The 16,280-nt window shown below is 45.8% G+C and overlaps 1 protein-coding gene and 1 long non-coding RNA gene across 2 annotated transcripts in view; one reads left to right on the forward strand and one right to left on the reverse strand.

Annotated features, from left to right (window-relative positions):
* Nucleotides 1–1,807: 1,807 nt before the first annotated feature.
* LOC147578283 (uncharacterized) lies at nucleotides 1,808–3,809 on the reverse strand. The gene is made up of 2 exons (XR_015255032.1): nucleotides 3,316–3,809; nucleotides 1,808–1,992 (listed from the first exon to the last, which is right to left on the reverse strand). It is a non-coding gene; the product is annotated as an uncharacterized LOC147578283 (long non-coding RNA).
* A 7,219-nt stretch (nucleotides 3,810–11,028) lies between these two features.
* Nucleotides 11,029–16,280, forward strand: part of CD101 (CD101 molecule) — a 40,626-nt gene continuing 35,374 nt past the window's right edge. The window contains exon 1 of the mRNA XM_025928100.2: nucleotides 11,029–13,214. Within this exon, the coding sequence (XP_025783885.1) occupies nucleotides 13,172–13,214 (43 nt within the window). The 5' untranslated portion in view covers nucleotides 11,029–13,171. The remainder of the gene's footprint in view (nucleotides 13,215–16,280) is intronic.

Below are 16,280 nucleotides of genomic sequence, written 5' to 3' on the forward strand. Positions count from 1 at the left end.
TGGCCATTCATGTGCGGCTCTTTGTCACAAGGGGCCAGACGAGCCACACTCCCCCGCCCACCGGCTCACCATCGTCCCCGCTGCTTCCCTCCCTGCGCTGCCCACACACAGCCCACTCTGCCCTTGTCACTGAGTCACCCCCAGGAGGCAGATTGCCACCCCGCTTCCCTTTTTGTCCTGCCCACCTAGGGGACCACTCACGGTAGACGCCGTGTTAACGGTAGTGGCACAAGTGAGTTCCAAGCCCAGCACCTGCCCCACCCGAGCACGGGTGACCAGGGGAACAGGAGGAGGCCTTGATGGCACTAGCTTCGGGTCTTTTCTCCCAGTTGTTTCTTAACTATGCCATCTCAGAGGAGGTGGGTCCCAGGTGATTGTATATACGGGAACGGAAGAGGGAACACACATTCACAGGTGCTACGTTAGGGACACCAGTGCCCTTTGAGTCCACACAGTTAATCACCATTAAAAGAAGGTTCAGGATTGTCGTAGTGCAGGCCCTTCTTGGTAGAGCAAAGGGTACCTTGCTGTGAGTGTGGCCAGGTGGCCCCAGGTATGCGTTAAAACCATGGATGGGTCACGCCAGACACACGGCAAGTGACAGGTGTTCACATGCTGTACCTTCTGCTCTCAAACCGCCACTGCCGGGGGTATCGCTCCGTGGCAGAGCATTTGACTGCAAACTGCCACTGCAGCTCGAGGCTGCGGTTGCTAAGGCATTGACGCCAACCCCACCCTGTGATCGTGGGGCTGGCCACACTGCCAGTCGCCTAGGGGCTGGTACAGAGGAGGAAGAAATCCCAGGGTGTTGTACCAGGGACCTCACTCCATCCAGGGCCAGAAACTGGCCTGGAATGTGTGTCCTTTTAAATATGTGAGATACACTCTCTTGCTGTACCAAATACGGCTTCCCCCCCCCCCCAAAGTGCTCTTCTGGAAGGGGGTTCCTGCCAGAGGCACTGGTGTGAACAGAAGAAGAACCTAGCCACAATTCACACAGATGAAATTGCACTTCTCAACAAAAAGAAACTTTATAAACAGTTTGGGTTTGTTTGTTTTTTTTTCCTAATCATAAAAACAGCCCCCAGGAAGAGCCTAAGCTATGTTCAGATAGAAGCCTCAAAATTACTTTCAATTGTTTACTTTATGATGTTTACATACCACTTTTCACTTTTTAAAAAAGAAAAAAGAAAAAAAAATGCAAACTCTGACTTTTTAACAACGCTTCGGATTTTTCATGGGACGATGGAACTCTGACTCACCAACTGGATTTAAATGTTAATTTAGAAATGTATTTATTTGTGTGTTTCCCTCCCCCTCCCCCCCCCCCCCCACGTGGCTTTTCCTTAAGATCCTGGCAAAGGACATCCCTCCTGCCCAGACCCTTGTCTGTTTCCCCCGGTGGCTCTTGCTTCTTGCTTTACAGACTGCCTGCAGCCATGATTTTGTCACTGACATCCGTGAGCCAAAGACTGAGCCTTTTGGGCAGGAATAATAAGCAATACTACACAACTTGCTACTTTCAGAAAACTTGTGTTTTTTTTTAGCGTCACCGATGGCAGCAGAGGAAGAAGGGATCTGGGATTTCGGTAAGTCCTCCTCTGCTGTTTGACCAAATTCTCCGTGATAAATATTGCGCGCAGATCGCTAGGAGGAGAAAAAAAAAAAGTTGACTCTCTGTCTTTCTTAGCGTCGCACAGAAGGATCTGCCAGATTTTACGTAGACAAAGAAAGGGTCTCGTGTATTTTTGTCCATACCCGATGTTACATGAACTAATTGTATTGTTTTATACTGTGACCACAGATATTATGCAATGCACCGTTTGTTTTTTATTTCATTAAAGGAAGTTTAATTTAAATTGAAGTCGTGTGAGGAACTTGGTCTCGTTACCTTTTGGTCCCCTCTGCGTGAGGCATCACGGCCGAATGGCAGTGGCAGCTTTAACACCTTCCGATCTCTCTGACTCGTGGCGATAACGTTGTAGGTTTTCACTAAAGATAGAAGTGGATTTAACAGGATCAGTACTGACAGCCCCACCACACGGAAAGCTGGGGGCCAGGATCCTGTTGCCGAGGAAGGTCTCCTGGTTCTTTGGTAAGTTCTCATGACCTTATGGGTCTCTCGTCATTAGAGGGGGAAGTTGGACGTTGTTCCTTTCTGCGGATGAGGAAACAAACGCAAGGTTCTGTGACCTTATCGTGACTGGAACACAACGGCTTTTCTGACTCATGACCCAGTCTGGAGCCAAACTGGTCCAGAAGGTGCCGGTCCCTGTGATAGAAAAACAGTGCTCCTTCCCAGGCCACCGGCTTCTGGAGCCCCAACTCTCTGCTGGTCTCTGCCCCCCACCCCACACTCCCCTGTGGGTCCCCTAGTGTCCTGGGTAGGGAGCTTCTCTGTGAGGTCTTCAGGGGCCGGGTCTGCGTCCCAGTTACTGACCTTGCCTAAGGATGTAGAAGGTACATGCAGTGTATAAATGCACAATTAATGCCTACTGTGCGGGATGGCCCGTCGCTCATGCTTCTCGGTGAACCGGGAGGGTTCTGCTCACATCAGAATGTGACATAGTCACAGCTGGGTTTTAGCAGCCCCCTACCGATGACCGAACCTGTTCCTACCTCAGTTTAAATCAAAGACAATACGACAGGGCGCCTAGGTGGCTCAGTCGGTTAAGCGTCCGACTTCGGGTCATGATCTCACAGTTCGTGGGTTCGAGCCCCGCTTCGGGCTCTGTGCTGACAGCTCAGAGTCTGGAGCCTGCTTGAGATTCGGTGTCTCCCTCTCTCTCTGTCCCTTCCTGCTTGCATTCTGTCTCTCTCAAAAGTAAATAAACATTTAAAAAAATTTAAATTAAAAACAAAACAAACATTTGCTTGCCCACATACCATTTGCTTGCCTGGCTAACTTGTACTTGGGTCCCAGGGAGCCTTTTCTGCTCCTCCCGGCTAGCTGAGGGCCCCCTGACAAATGCTGTGGAAGCCTGAAAGTGGTGTGAGGGCAGGGCCCATTCGCTGCTGTGGCCCCAGGGGCCTCATCATGGCAACAGCAAACACGGGGGTTATTGTAATATGCCGTGCACCAGGTTAAGTACCTCCAGTCTTCCCACGGTGGCTTCAGCAGACGCTGTCTTAACTGCTCTCCGTGTAACTGGATCTTCCCGATAAAAGCCACTCATTAACTCTGACCCACAGACCACTGTACGTCGCACCCTGTTTTTTTTTTTTTAACTTACGGGTTTTGTTATTATTAGGTGTTACAGGGCCAGCAGAACAAGAGATGACCGGCGCTGAAAAGCTAGTTTGTTTTATACTCACCGATCCCAAGAGGAGGGGGCGCACCGTGCCACACGCTGGGAGGCCACACGGCCGAGACCAGGGTCCATCAGGAGGCGGAGGGCGGGGAGAAGCACAGGCAGCAGCCTTTATCGTGGTTTTCACGGGGAAGAACGGGCAAGGCAGGGTCCACAGTTTGGTTAATTTCATTGGGCTCTGGGGTGCAGAAAACCTAGTTTTCTGGTACCTGGCCCTGGGGTGAGGAGGGCAGGAGACAGTGGTCCTGAGTGTGGGTGCCGCTGGAGAAGGTGGCGGGGGCGTGGGCTCTGGGTCCGCGGCTTTGTGCGTGCAAGGCATGCTCACAGTGAATCAGTTCCTCTCTCTAGGAACTGGCCGGCTCTGGGAGCAGCGGTCTCCAGGGTCAACGAGGCCCTAGATATCAGAGTCTCAGAAAACAACATAGAAGGACATGATTAATACGTTCGCCACTTGAGGCTCGCCGGCTGCACGGGCACACCTGAGTTCCACCTGCAGCGGCGACGTTCACCTCAGCCCTCGCCGTCCTGATTATCCTCCAACCTGTTTGTGCCACCAGTGTGGCTCCTGTGATTACGTAAGTCCATTGCACGGCCACCAGTTGAGATGTGAGTGCCAGAGAAAGAGGTGCGGTGACAAGACGCCTAGACATTTACAGGTGACGACCCTACTCCCACCCAGAATTTGGACACTTAGGGAAGGACTTGAGTTTAGGAATCCTGCCATCAGTCCCCGCTTTGTGTTTCTCTGGACACCTTTTGAAATAGCCACTTGGAGGGGCTCTTTGGGAACAAGACCCTGTAATACACGTGTTTGTAATTTCAGAAGCTCACATAGTTATTTATTGAACAACTTAAAATATTTTGTCACAGGGGTACCTGGGTGGCTCAGTCGGTTAAGCGTCCGACTTCTTCAGCTCAGGTCACGATCTTGCAGTGTGTGGGTTTGAGCCCCGCGTCGGACTCTCTGCTATCAGCACAGAGCCTGCTTCCCACCCTCTCCCTCTGCCCCTCCCCAGCTCCTGCTGTCTCTCTCTCTCTCTGTCTCCCAAAAATAAATAAAAATTTAAAATAACCATTTAGAGTGAAGCCCTGGAAAAGTTGGAGTGAGACCCTCCACCCCAAGCTCCTTAAAGTTAATAGGGGTTTGCTCCCCTGCTCTCTATCTCGTGCTCACCCGTGACCTTGGCACGGAGGCCACCCTAACCCCAGCTTGGTGCCCCCACCCCCATTGGCTGGGATGTGTAAGTAATAAATCTTGTGACTTTACGTCCTTTGTGTGAGTGTCTGGAAACTACACCTTCCATCAAAGCGGCCCTGGGGGGCTTGGATGCTGAGGAAGCTACCTGCTGACCCCACGTGTGTGGCTCGTGCCCCCTCATTCAGCAGGTCATAATCTGCATATTTTTCACTGCATGCAGCAGCTCCAGCTTGCCAACCAAGTGTGGATAAAAGTAAGATGAATTCTGGAAAGGCTCAACCGAGACAAATTGCTTTAAAAAAAAAAAAAATGCTATCAGTAGGTCCAGGCAAAACTGTTACAGACTGATGGCGGACAAATCACGAAAATGTGGAAAAGATTCTGTACTTTGTTGGCTTCGCAAATGTTTCTTAAATTCTTCATTTGAAAGAAATCGTAAGGTCTTACTTCATTTGAAAGAACTCAAACTTTAAAGTTTTAGACTAGACATGATAGGTTTGGTCTCTGCAGGAAAGGGTTAGAAGCCTCCGGAAAACAGACCCATGCTCCAAGGAAAGACCTGGGCTTATGTCGAGAGATTGGTGAATGAATATGTTGGTTGAGGTGAAGATAACATGTAAGATACACAGGAATCTTTTTCCAATTGAAAATAACATGCATAACGTACATAGGAATCTTCTTCCAATTGAAAATAACATGCGTAAGGTACATAGGAATCTTTTTCCAATTCTCAACTTTACCTGACATTTTCTGTTCATTGACCAACAGCTCTAATCATTTCAGATGATAGAGTTCCTGCTGTTAATATTCCCGTTCTTAGAAATAAGGAAATTACGACACATTAATTTGCTCAAATGAACTAAGAATTGAATTGAGACCTTTCTGACTCCAAAGTCTATACATTCATGCCCCCCACTCCTTATCTGCAGAGGATACATTCCAGGACCCCCAGAGGACGCCTGAAACCACAGATAGTACCAAACTGTATACTTAATGTTTTTTTCCTATGTGTACATATATACAGTTTAACTTACAAATTAGGCATAATAAGAGGTTAACAACAATAAATACTAATAAGATGGGACAATGATAACAATATACGATAACAAAAGGTGAATGTAGTCTCTCTTGTTCCCAAAATATCTTGTTGTCCGGTAACTCTCCTTCCTGTGATGAAGTGAGGTGAATGACGGATGTCAGCATTGTGATGTAGCGTTAGGCTACTACTGACCTTGTGGCGGTGTGACAGAAGGAGGATCACCTGCTTCCAAAAGGCTGCAGGTGCCTGCAGAAAGTAAAGCCGTGGGTAAGGGAGAAATTCCTGCGCATGTTGTAAATCAGTACACCAGCCACAGAGCCTGAATATTTTAAGCATTGAGTATTTGTTGACTAGATAGATGAGTCAGCACTGGATCCTATCACTACGAAATTTCATAGGTCTTGTAGGAGAGGGTGGCACATAAATAATTCATTTTATTACCATATAAAAATGACAGAATCTACAAGCCTAGATTTTAAATTGTTTTGAATGAACAGGTATTTCCCAGGTAGGGAGGGGGCAGGGTTCCAAGGAGAGGAGTTAGTATCTGCACAGTTAAAGAGGGAAACAATGGTAAGACCCAGCAGAAAGACACCGTTCTGTGTCTGAAGGGCAGAGAGTTGACAAGGGCTGGCTCATAAAGGTCAAGTCAAGGAGTTTGGACTTGATCTTCTAGAAATATTTGAGGAGCCGCCGAAACACTTTGATCAGGAGAATGCCTGGCTAGGTTTCTATGTTACATTAACCGGTTAGCGGGGAGGGTGGTGTGCAGGGAAGGCTGGGAGATGAATTGAACTGTGTTAGTCCAGCAGCAAAATCGAGGCCCCCGGTTGTGACAGCAGCAGGTAGGATGGACTCCTCAAAGATTTGAGGAAGAGCCGATAGGACTTTATAACCGGATGTGGAGTGTGGAGGCCAGAGCGTGGGTCTGGGTGGATACAGGCGCATGCAACCACGTCGGACACTCAAAGTGTGAACAAGAAAACAAGGATTTCAGCTTCAGACTCCAGTCTGAGTTTCCTGGAGGACCTTCAAATGGACATGTTCTCCACCAGCAAGGTGGTTGGGCTGGCACTTAAGGGACAAGGTGGGGTTGGAAGTGTATGTGATGGTCCGCATACAAATGGGGGATGAGACACAGCTGTCAGTTACTCCCTGGTAGGAAATTTAAGGACTAGCCCTTAGCAAGGGAGTATCTGGAGACGGCAGATGGCCTAGGAATCCCTTCTGCTGCTCTTTCTCTTCTGCTACCGTCCCCAACTCCCCATCTTCTACGCCCAAGCCGCATCCCCACCCAACGCCCTGGCTCTTGCCCCTGCCCACAGAAGTCCAGTTCAGCCTTTGCCCCACAGACAGGAGTCTCCATGCCCCATGAAAAGCTCTTCGGCCTTGGTTAACTAATTGTCAGCTCCTGGTGGAGCCAGGCAAGTGGGAAGAGACCTGGGTATCATTCTCCATCGTGGGGCCAGGTCACAGCTGGGCCCTCTCAAAGCCTGTTTCTTCCTCTGCCTCACAAGGGTGTTGACTGAGGTCAGTATGGTCCCTTCCTGTGGGGTCACTGCTGGGTGCTCCACGAATGTAGGCTCGGTCCGCAGGCTTCCTCTGCCTTGGCAAATTCAACACCTGTGGGATGGCCCTCAATCTGACCTAAGTTGCAAGAGCTCAAACAAGTAAAATCATGACGAGCTTCCTACTGACCCCTTGGGGTTTTTCTTTTCCATCTCCCCCCACACTCTGCCTTCTGGAATCACGAACGGCAAGCCAGAAAGGTATACTAGCAAGAGCACTCTCACCACACACCTGTCAGGATGGCTAAAATCAAAAACACAAGAAATAAATGTTGGCAAGGGTGTAGAGAAAGAGGAACCCTCGTGCATTTTGGTGGGAATGCAAACTGGTGCGGCCAGTGTGGAAGACAGTATGGAGGTGCCTCAGAAAGTTAAAAATAGAACTACCCTACAATCCAGCAATTCCACTACTGGACATTTACCTAAAGAATATCAAGACGCCAATTCAAAAAGATACATGCACCCCTGTTTATTGCAGCATTATTTATAATAGCCAAATTATGGAGGCCGCCCAAGGGTCCAGTAATAGATGGCTGGATAAAGATATGGTGTATGTATACACACACACACACACACACACCACATACACAATGGAATCTCATAAGAAAGAAACCTTGCCATTTGCAACAGCATGGATGGATCTAGAGGGTATTATGCTAAGCAAAATAAGTCAGAGACAAATACCATATGATTTCACGCATGTGGAATTCAAGAAACAACGAAAAGCAAAAAAGAGACAAACGAAAAAACAGACTCTTAACTATAGAGAACAAACTGATGGTTACCAGAGGGGAAGGGGGTCGGGGGAATGGGTAAAATAGGTGATGGGGATTAAAGAGTGCACTTATTGTGATAAGCACTGGGTGATCTATGGAATTGGTGAATGACTATATTGTACGTCTGAGAATAATATAACACTTGAATGTTAACTGTACTGGAGGTAAAATTAAAAAAAATAAAAACCACTCAGCCAAGAGCAAATAGGCGTCCATTTCCTAGCCATACAATCTTGGCTAGGTCAGTTGATTCCTCTGAACCTCCGTTTCCTCATCTGTAAGATGGGATTAGTCATACCTGTCACATGGTGATGTGAGCTATTCTATAAAATCGTGTATATGAAAATATCTTGCACAAAGCCTACATGTAAAAGGTCCCTGTTGAAATATGTTGGGGCCTGAATGCTTCAGAGAGGAGGCCACATATCTAGCTGCTGTGATTTTGTGGGCTACGTGTGCATTTCAAGTCTCAAAAAACCCCCACACATTTCTTCTTATTAATCTTCCAGGAACTGGAACAAAATTGTTTCTTTTGTACATTCCTGTGTTGCTTTGTCCATTACTGGCTCTCTCCCTCCATCTGATTCAGGAAGTACATTTTTACATTCTTTTCAGCTGATACAATTACAATGCAGTGATTCCCCAGGTAATGGAATAACACTCTCTCTGGCTCTCTTTCTTCTTGTTTTTTCCCCCTGTGGACAACGGAAAGCTTCTTTTTCTTTTCTTTTTTCCTCTCCAGAAAAGAAGCGACATCACTCAGTCAGTGTTAATTCTGGCAGAAATGGAGCCACCAAAATGAAAAGGGGAAAAAAACCATTCTTTCTGGCAATGGCTAGAAATGAGAAGTCGCATCGTATTTATTTGGTTGAATGTATTTCAGGAATACCGATACCGTGTATTATTGGCAACGATCGTCTCTGTGGTCAATGCCCATTTCTAAACTAATTCTTTTTTCAGGGCATGTGGCAGATTGATTACATCAGTGCCTCCAGTTCTTTACCTGTCCTCCAGCCCTGTCACTTTGCAGTTCTCCTCACTAGAAAGATGATGGAGGCTGTTAACCTATCTCTTGCATTTGGACTTGGCCACGTGACTTGCTTTGATCTATGGGATGTTAGCAGCCATGATGAAAGTAGAAGCTTTAAAAAGCGCTGTTGTGTTTCCATGAGTTATTTGGCCCCCTGACATCACCATAAAAACCTGCTTGGGCTAGCCTACTAGAGCGAGTGCGAGGGATGCAAGCCAAGGCTGTTCTAGACCGTCCGGCTCTGGACAGGTGACCCACAGGCTTGTGAACAAAAAGAAATGTTTACTGTTGTAAGCCACCAAAGTTTTGTGGTTTGTTCCACAGCAATAACTAACTCATAGTGTGTTTGCCTAAAATTTTGGTGCCTGGGGATGACCCATGACTTCTCCAACTGAAATGATGAACAAATTACTGTACTTCAAGCCCCATTGATGTTACAGTTAACAGCCTGGAGAGTAGTTTGAAATCCCCATTCAAGGTAAACTATCCTTTAACTGCTCCCTAAATATAACCTGCACATCCCTGCCTCTGTATCTTTGTACATTTCATTTCTCCCTACTGGAATTTCCTTCCCTCCCTCCTCTGCCTGTTTGAATCATACAGATCCCCAAGGACCTACTTAAAACCAGCCTTTTCAGAATGACCTATGGCTGTTCCCTGCCTACAGTGGCCTCTCCAGCCTATTAACTCTTAGGATATTTCTCGTTTGAGCCATAAAGTGGATACTCAACACACGCTGCCTTATTTGGTTACCCTCCCTCTCCCTCCCTCCTTCCTTCCCATTCCTTCCCTCCTTCCTTCCTTCCTTTTTTTTCTTTCTTTCAAACAAATACATACATATTCATGCACATATATAAAGCACATATGGAAAAAGTGTTAAAAATTGTTTGAATATAGGTGTAGGTTTGTGGTGATTTTAAAATAATGTCCATGAATTCTTGACACTCCTCCTTTCAAAACGCACAGCCTAATTTCCCTCCCCTTGAGTGTGGGCTGGACTTAATGATTCCCTTTTAACAAGTAAAATAGGGTGGAAATGGTAGTGTGTAACTTTGAAACTAGGCCATAAAAGGCACTACATCTTCCTCCTTGGCCTCAGTCTGGGGGGAGCCAGCCACCATGTTGTGAGGACACTCAAGCGTTGCTGTGGAGAGGCCCACGTGATTAGGAGCTCATGCCAACTGTCTACTGCTTCTTGTCTATGGTTGTTTATTAAACTAGATTTCAAGTTCCTGGAGGGAAGGGCTCGTCTTCCACTTGTTTTATCTCCAACCCTTGCATCATAGTACCTTGAAAAGGGAAGTATGGAGCTTTTCACTAAACACATTAATATTTATAGGTTGACTAACATTGGAGAGCTAATTGTTAGGTATCATCACCAATAAATAACACCAGAGGGAGAGAAAGTGGAAACTAAAAAAGGGTAGAAGCGGGGCGCCTGGGTGGCGCAGTCGGTTAAGCGTCCGACTTCAGCCAGGTCACGATCTCGCGGTCCGTGAGTTCGAGCCCCGCATCGGGCTCTGAGCTGATGGCTCGGAGCCTGGAGCCTGTTTCGGATTCTGTGTCTCCCTCTCTCTCTGCCCCTCCCCCGTTCATGCTCTGTCTCTCTCTGTCCCAAAAATAAATAAAAACGTTGAAAAAAAAAAAAAAAAAAAAAAAAAAAAGGGTAGAAGCTAGAGGCTTCCAGACCCGAGTTTGTTGAATGTTACCCTATCGTACTATAATTGCCACTGGGAAAGTAAGTCCTATCTTAAATGCTGCTTTTACCCTAAAGATTGGCCTCATTTCCCATTATCCTCAAATCAGCTATGCCTTCTCCCTCCTTCAAATGTCCATCTCTTTATTTGTATTTCTCCCAGGTGACCTCACCTAACTTACCTTGTGTGATAGCCAATCGTGTTCCTGTTCACCTCCACCCAGCTCCAGCATCCCTCAGAAGATACTCAGATCAGAGGCTACCTTCTAATTTCAAATGCATCTCTAGCTATTTGTCCTCAATATATATATATATATTTTTTTTTTACAGAGTTGATCAAGGTTTATTCATTTATTATTTTTCCCCTGATATTTAAATCAGCTTTACTAAGGTAAAATTTTTAAAAATACAAAATGCATACACTTTATGGATACAGTATAAGGAATATTTTAAGTACTTTATTTTCTAGACTAATTTTAGGCTTATAGAAAAAAAATTACAAAAAGTACAGTGAGTTCCCATAGGATTTCTCTGACCCCTGAAAACATTTCTCTGTCAGCAAAGTAGCAGGGTACAAAATCAATGTACAGAAATCGGTTGCATTTTTATACACCAATAATGAAGCAACAGAAAGAGAAATAAAGAAACTGACCCCATTTACAAGTGCACCAAGAACCATAAAATACCTGGGAATAAACCTAACCAAAGATGTAAAAGACCTGTACGCTGAAAACTATAGAAAGCTTATGAAGGAAATTGAGGAAGACATAAATAAATGGAAAAACATTCCATGCTTACGGATCGGAAGAATAAATATTGTTAAAATGTCAATACGACCCAAAGCAATCTACACATTCGATGCAATCCCAGTCAAAACTGCACCGGCATTCTTCTCAGAGCTAGAACAAGTAATCCTAGAATTTGTATGGAACCACAAAAGACCCCAAATAGGCAAAGTAATATTGAAGAAGAAAACCAAAGCAGGAGGCATCACAATCCCAGACTTTAGCCTGTACTACAAAGCTGTAATCATCAAGACAGTATGGTATTGGCACAAAAACAGACCCATAGACCAATGAAATAGAATAGAGAACCCAGAGTTGGACCCACAAATGTATGGCCACCTAATCTTCGATAAAGCAGGAAAGTATCCAATGGAAAAAAGTCTCTTTAGCAAATGGTGCTGGGAGAACTGGACAGCGAGCGACATGCAGAAGAATGAAACTAGACCACTGTCTTACCAGTAACATCTGCCCCAGCCTACCTCTGTGGACCCTTCTTCCTCCATACCAGCCTCAAACTTTACCCCAACAGGGGAACGTGACTGGTGCATTAGTATCCACACTAGACTGCTTCTCCCCCAGCTGTACCTGCCCCTCTTCATTCCTAATTGTCTCATTTGGCCCAGCCCAGCCCCGCCCAGCCTGACCTTGCCTCCTGCCCACTGACTTTTCCTACCCCTTTCAGCAGCTGCATTGACTGTTGTGCTCGAAAACATTGCATTGTGATTATCTGAGTAGGTGGAAGTTTCCCGAGAACAAAGGCTGGGTTGTTAACATCTTCGTTTGTGCAGAACTTAGCAAAGCACCCAGAACACAGAAGTACTAAACAAGTTGGATGGATGGATGGATGGATGCATGGATGGGTGGATGGATGGAACGAGCAGAAATCTGCCTGATACTGTGGCCTGAAGTAGACAAGTTCATTACTGACATATCTAGATGTAGCCTTGACCTAGGGAATGAATGTCTTCAATGAGCCTATCCTTGGATGATCTTGTCTTCTAGGGTGAGTTGGCCTGGGTTCAGTGCCAACTGTCATATTTAGGCATTCATTGACCATCCTTGGTGCCAGGCCCATATTGGGCAGATGAAGATTCACTTACATGTCACATGATGGTAGATGATTTTACTGAGCATTTACTAAGTACCAGATACTGTTCTAGGTGCTTTAAGTGAATTAGTTCATTCAATTCACACAGCAGTCTGATGGGGTACATACTATTAGTATCTCCATTTTGTAGATGAGTTAGAAAAGTTAACGAGCACATAGAGCTATTAAAAATAGAATCTGCATGCAAACCCAGGCAGCCTGGTTCCAGAGACTGACATTACCAGCACCTCATGTCTCCCCAGGTTCATGTTTTCAGGGGGTCCTTGCATTTCTCGGTCCCTTCCTCTCCCAAGTTGGAAAGACAGGTAAGGGCTAAGAAGAGAAAATTTCAGCTTGTTTTTTTTTTTTTTTATTTAGTCAGTTATATTCCCTCGTGATTACTTAAGGATACGCAGTTAGCCAGGATGGGGTCTGTATTTTCTTCTTTCTATCTGTATACATTTACTTACCCAGTGTAACTTTTCTCACCCAGATTTGAGTGATTAGCAAAAAAGTTCATGATGCAAATGGTTTTGCTCTGTGCAAACCATCTGTCTTTCTCAGTGGGCTGGAAACCACACTACTGCTTCCTCTTTACCTTTGTAGTTAGAGCACAGCCTTTGTCACTGGGTGTCTGAACAACTTCAGTGACACCGCCAGGAGAGGTCTGTACTGGTCCAAATGGCACACATCCTATACGTGGCATCTCTCTTTCTCCTTCTGAGTAAGTGTCATAATTGTGCATGTCTCTGTTGTCACCGGAGCTAGTCAACAGGAGGCTGGTGGGTGGTGAAACAGGACAACTTGGTACTTAACGGGAAAAACCGTGCCACACATCTCTGGCACAGGCAGTAATTTTTGACTTACTGATAATGGTTTCATGGTTTGCCTCAGCATCCTCGAGTTCCAGGGAGGCGCAGTGCTTGGTTGAGTCCCACAGACCTGGTCCCACTGTTTTTTTTTTTTTTTGGTTTTTGGTTTTTTTTGGTTTTTTTTTTACATTTGTCTGTGGGGCCAGTTCTGCCAGTTTTGCTGGTCCTGCCTTTACCTTTTCTTCCTGGGCTAACCCATCCCTGGAGAGAGTGAGGGCCCAGCTCCCCAGACTGACAGGTGGCCTGAAGGTTTCTCTGATGTGTGAGCCTTGGGGATGTGGCTGGATGGAAGGAAAAGGTATTAGGGTACTTAGTAGTTTTAGGTTAAGCTAAAAGAAGGTTCTGGACATCACCCACGAACTGAAGCGGGGGAATTGACCTGAGGGACTGAGAAGGGGCCAAGAAGATTCACTGGGCTCCGCTAAAGGGCATATGGAGGGGCCTTAGCTATGGCCCAGGAGCATCTAAACATATTAGAACAGGGTGGAGGAAAGGGACATTTGGGGGTAGACTGAAAAGCTGATGGCCTGGGTTGGGAATGAAATCTTTCCAGAGCAAGTAGCAGGTACTGGTTTTGTGCTATGGGTTCCTTTAGCATCTGGTGAAGCCTAGAGAACCCACCTTAGCATAATTTTTTAAATGCCTAAAATGAAATGCATAGGATTATAGGGGAAGTCAGTCATGCTGAAATGCAATCATCAAAATATTTTTAAAGAGTGACGTAGTGATGTGTCTGCTTCTCTGCGGATTCCATAAGGAGATCTAGAGGTGGTCTGTCAACCACCAAACTTCAAAGCAGGAATGAGTATGAATCATATTTCAAGATATTTTCAACAACTGTAATATGATATGGAAATATCTATGGTTTGCTGTCTACATTCATGACCAAAGGAAATGCTGAGTTCTCGTTAAGACTTGTGAAGATAAAGATGTAGGTTTTTGTTTTTCACTGGAGTGTATGGGCCCTGTGATCCTGTGTGTGGACCCAGGCTGGGAACTCCTGCTGTAGAGACTAGATTGTGTTAGTGCGGGGACTCAAGTGACGGTAGGGGAACTGAGTGCTGTGACTAAAGCATGGAGAGGCTACAGCATTCAGCACATTGGGGTGCTTCATGAACACTGGCTTGAACTGAACTGGGTTCAGTGGATGTTGGATTGTGTGAGGCAAGGCTCAGATCTGGGGCCTGATGGGTAAGAGGTGGTCTGCAGGATTCATTACAAGGGCCAGTTAGTTGCTGGGCGATGGGCACCCACCAGACTGGCTTGGCAAGCTTTGATGGCTGGGTAGTTGGATGGGGACCTTCCTACGTGCCCTGGTCACTTGTTGAGTATGAATCTTGGTGTTTTTTTTTTTTTTCCTGAGTATGATTCTTAAGTGTATGTGCTTTGTGTATTTGGACTGTGTGTTTGGCCTGTGTGTTGGGGAAAACGGAGTGTACATTGTGCAACAAGTCGGACGTTGCAAACTCTCTCACACGCTTTCTTTTTTTTTTTTTTTTTTTTCTGGTGAGCAGGCTGGGTGAAGCCCTGGGTGAAGGCAGGTTGTAGGCAGGTTCAAAAAAGAGAAGCTGGAAGCTTTTCCTTAACTCATGTAAACAATTATAAATATATATGAGGTGTATATTTACTACTTTTATTTTAATATTTAGTATTTTTCTTATAAAAATTTTCTAATGTTTGTTTATTCTAGAGACAGAGAGACAGAGCACAAGTGGAGGAGGGGCAGAGAGAGCCAGAGACAGAATCTGAAGCAGGCTGTAGGCCCTGAGCTGTCAGCACAGAGCCCGACGCGGGGCTCGAACTCATGAGCCGCGAGATCATGACCTGAGCCGAAGTCGAACACTTAACCGACTGAGCCACCCAGGCGCCCCAATATTTATTGTTTTTGAGAGAGAGAGTGGGGAAGAGGCAGAGAGAGAGTGAGAGGACTCAAAGTGGGCTCCGTGCTGACAGCACAGAGCCCGATGCGGGGCTCAAACTCCCTGTGAGATCATGACCTTTAACCAACAGAGCCACCCAGGCGCCCCTGTATTTATTTCTTCTGAATTCTGACCCACTATCCAGCACTCATTTTGTGTAGAGCCACAGTTTTTATGTGAGAACACATAAATCAGGAAGTAACTTGAAAGAACTTTGGAAGCCCACTCTTTGTCCTTCCTTATACATATGGAGAGAAAATTATAAATCATGAAGGAAATTCAACCCTGATCAATTGACCAGTTGTGTTGTTTGGCAAATGTATACTTTGTCCAAATTATTTTTTTTAAATAGGCGTAAAGACCGATCGGTTCTGTTAGAACGTGGTGCTAGACAAGGTGAATGTCATGGGTAGATGAGCTCTTGGACTTAGCTTTGCCTGCCTGATCCATCACCCCTCACGCTGACTGCCCTACATATAAAAACCACTAAGGTGGGAGGGAGGGTGCTGGGGAGGGGCCGGTTTTTTTTTTTTTAATCGTACTGAGACTTTATGCATAGAAAAAAAATGTTTTTGGTTGGAAGTTCTCTCAGCCTCCAAGTGTATAGGGTTTTTATACGTGTAAGGAAAGAGATGCTGCTTTCCTTGACGTTCTCCAGGTAGGTTTTGTGTAAAGTGGGATCATTTGGAGTTGCTGTTTTTGTGTGTCAAAAATGGTCAATTATGGGCCATTTTATATGATTCAGCCTAACAGCTTCCATGTAAGTAATATTGTAGTCGTAAATTTGGCAGTCCCGGGGATATTTCTGAACAAAGCCAGTACCCGAGAATTCTCTGTGTTTCAAAAGTGTGACCCCAGTGGAGTATGTCGGCGCCCAGATGTGTGCCCGTTAGGCAATGGGAATTTGAGCTGCCATGCAAAGATTTCTAACCCTCTGATTGGAAGAGAAAGCAACAGAAGAGCCCTCGGAAGTAGTTTGCCCCTGAGGAGGAGGAGAGA

This window comes from Puma concolor, chromosome C1 (assembly GCF_028749965.1).
Source record: "Puma concolor isolate L17-30 chromosome C1, mPumCon1.1.hap2, whole genome shotgun sequence".
In the NCBI taxonomy this organism is placed as follows: Eukaryota; Metazoa; Chordata; class Mammalia; order Carnivora; family Felidae; genus Puma; species Puma concolor.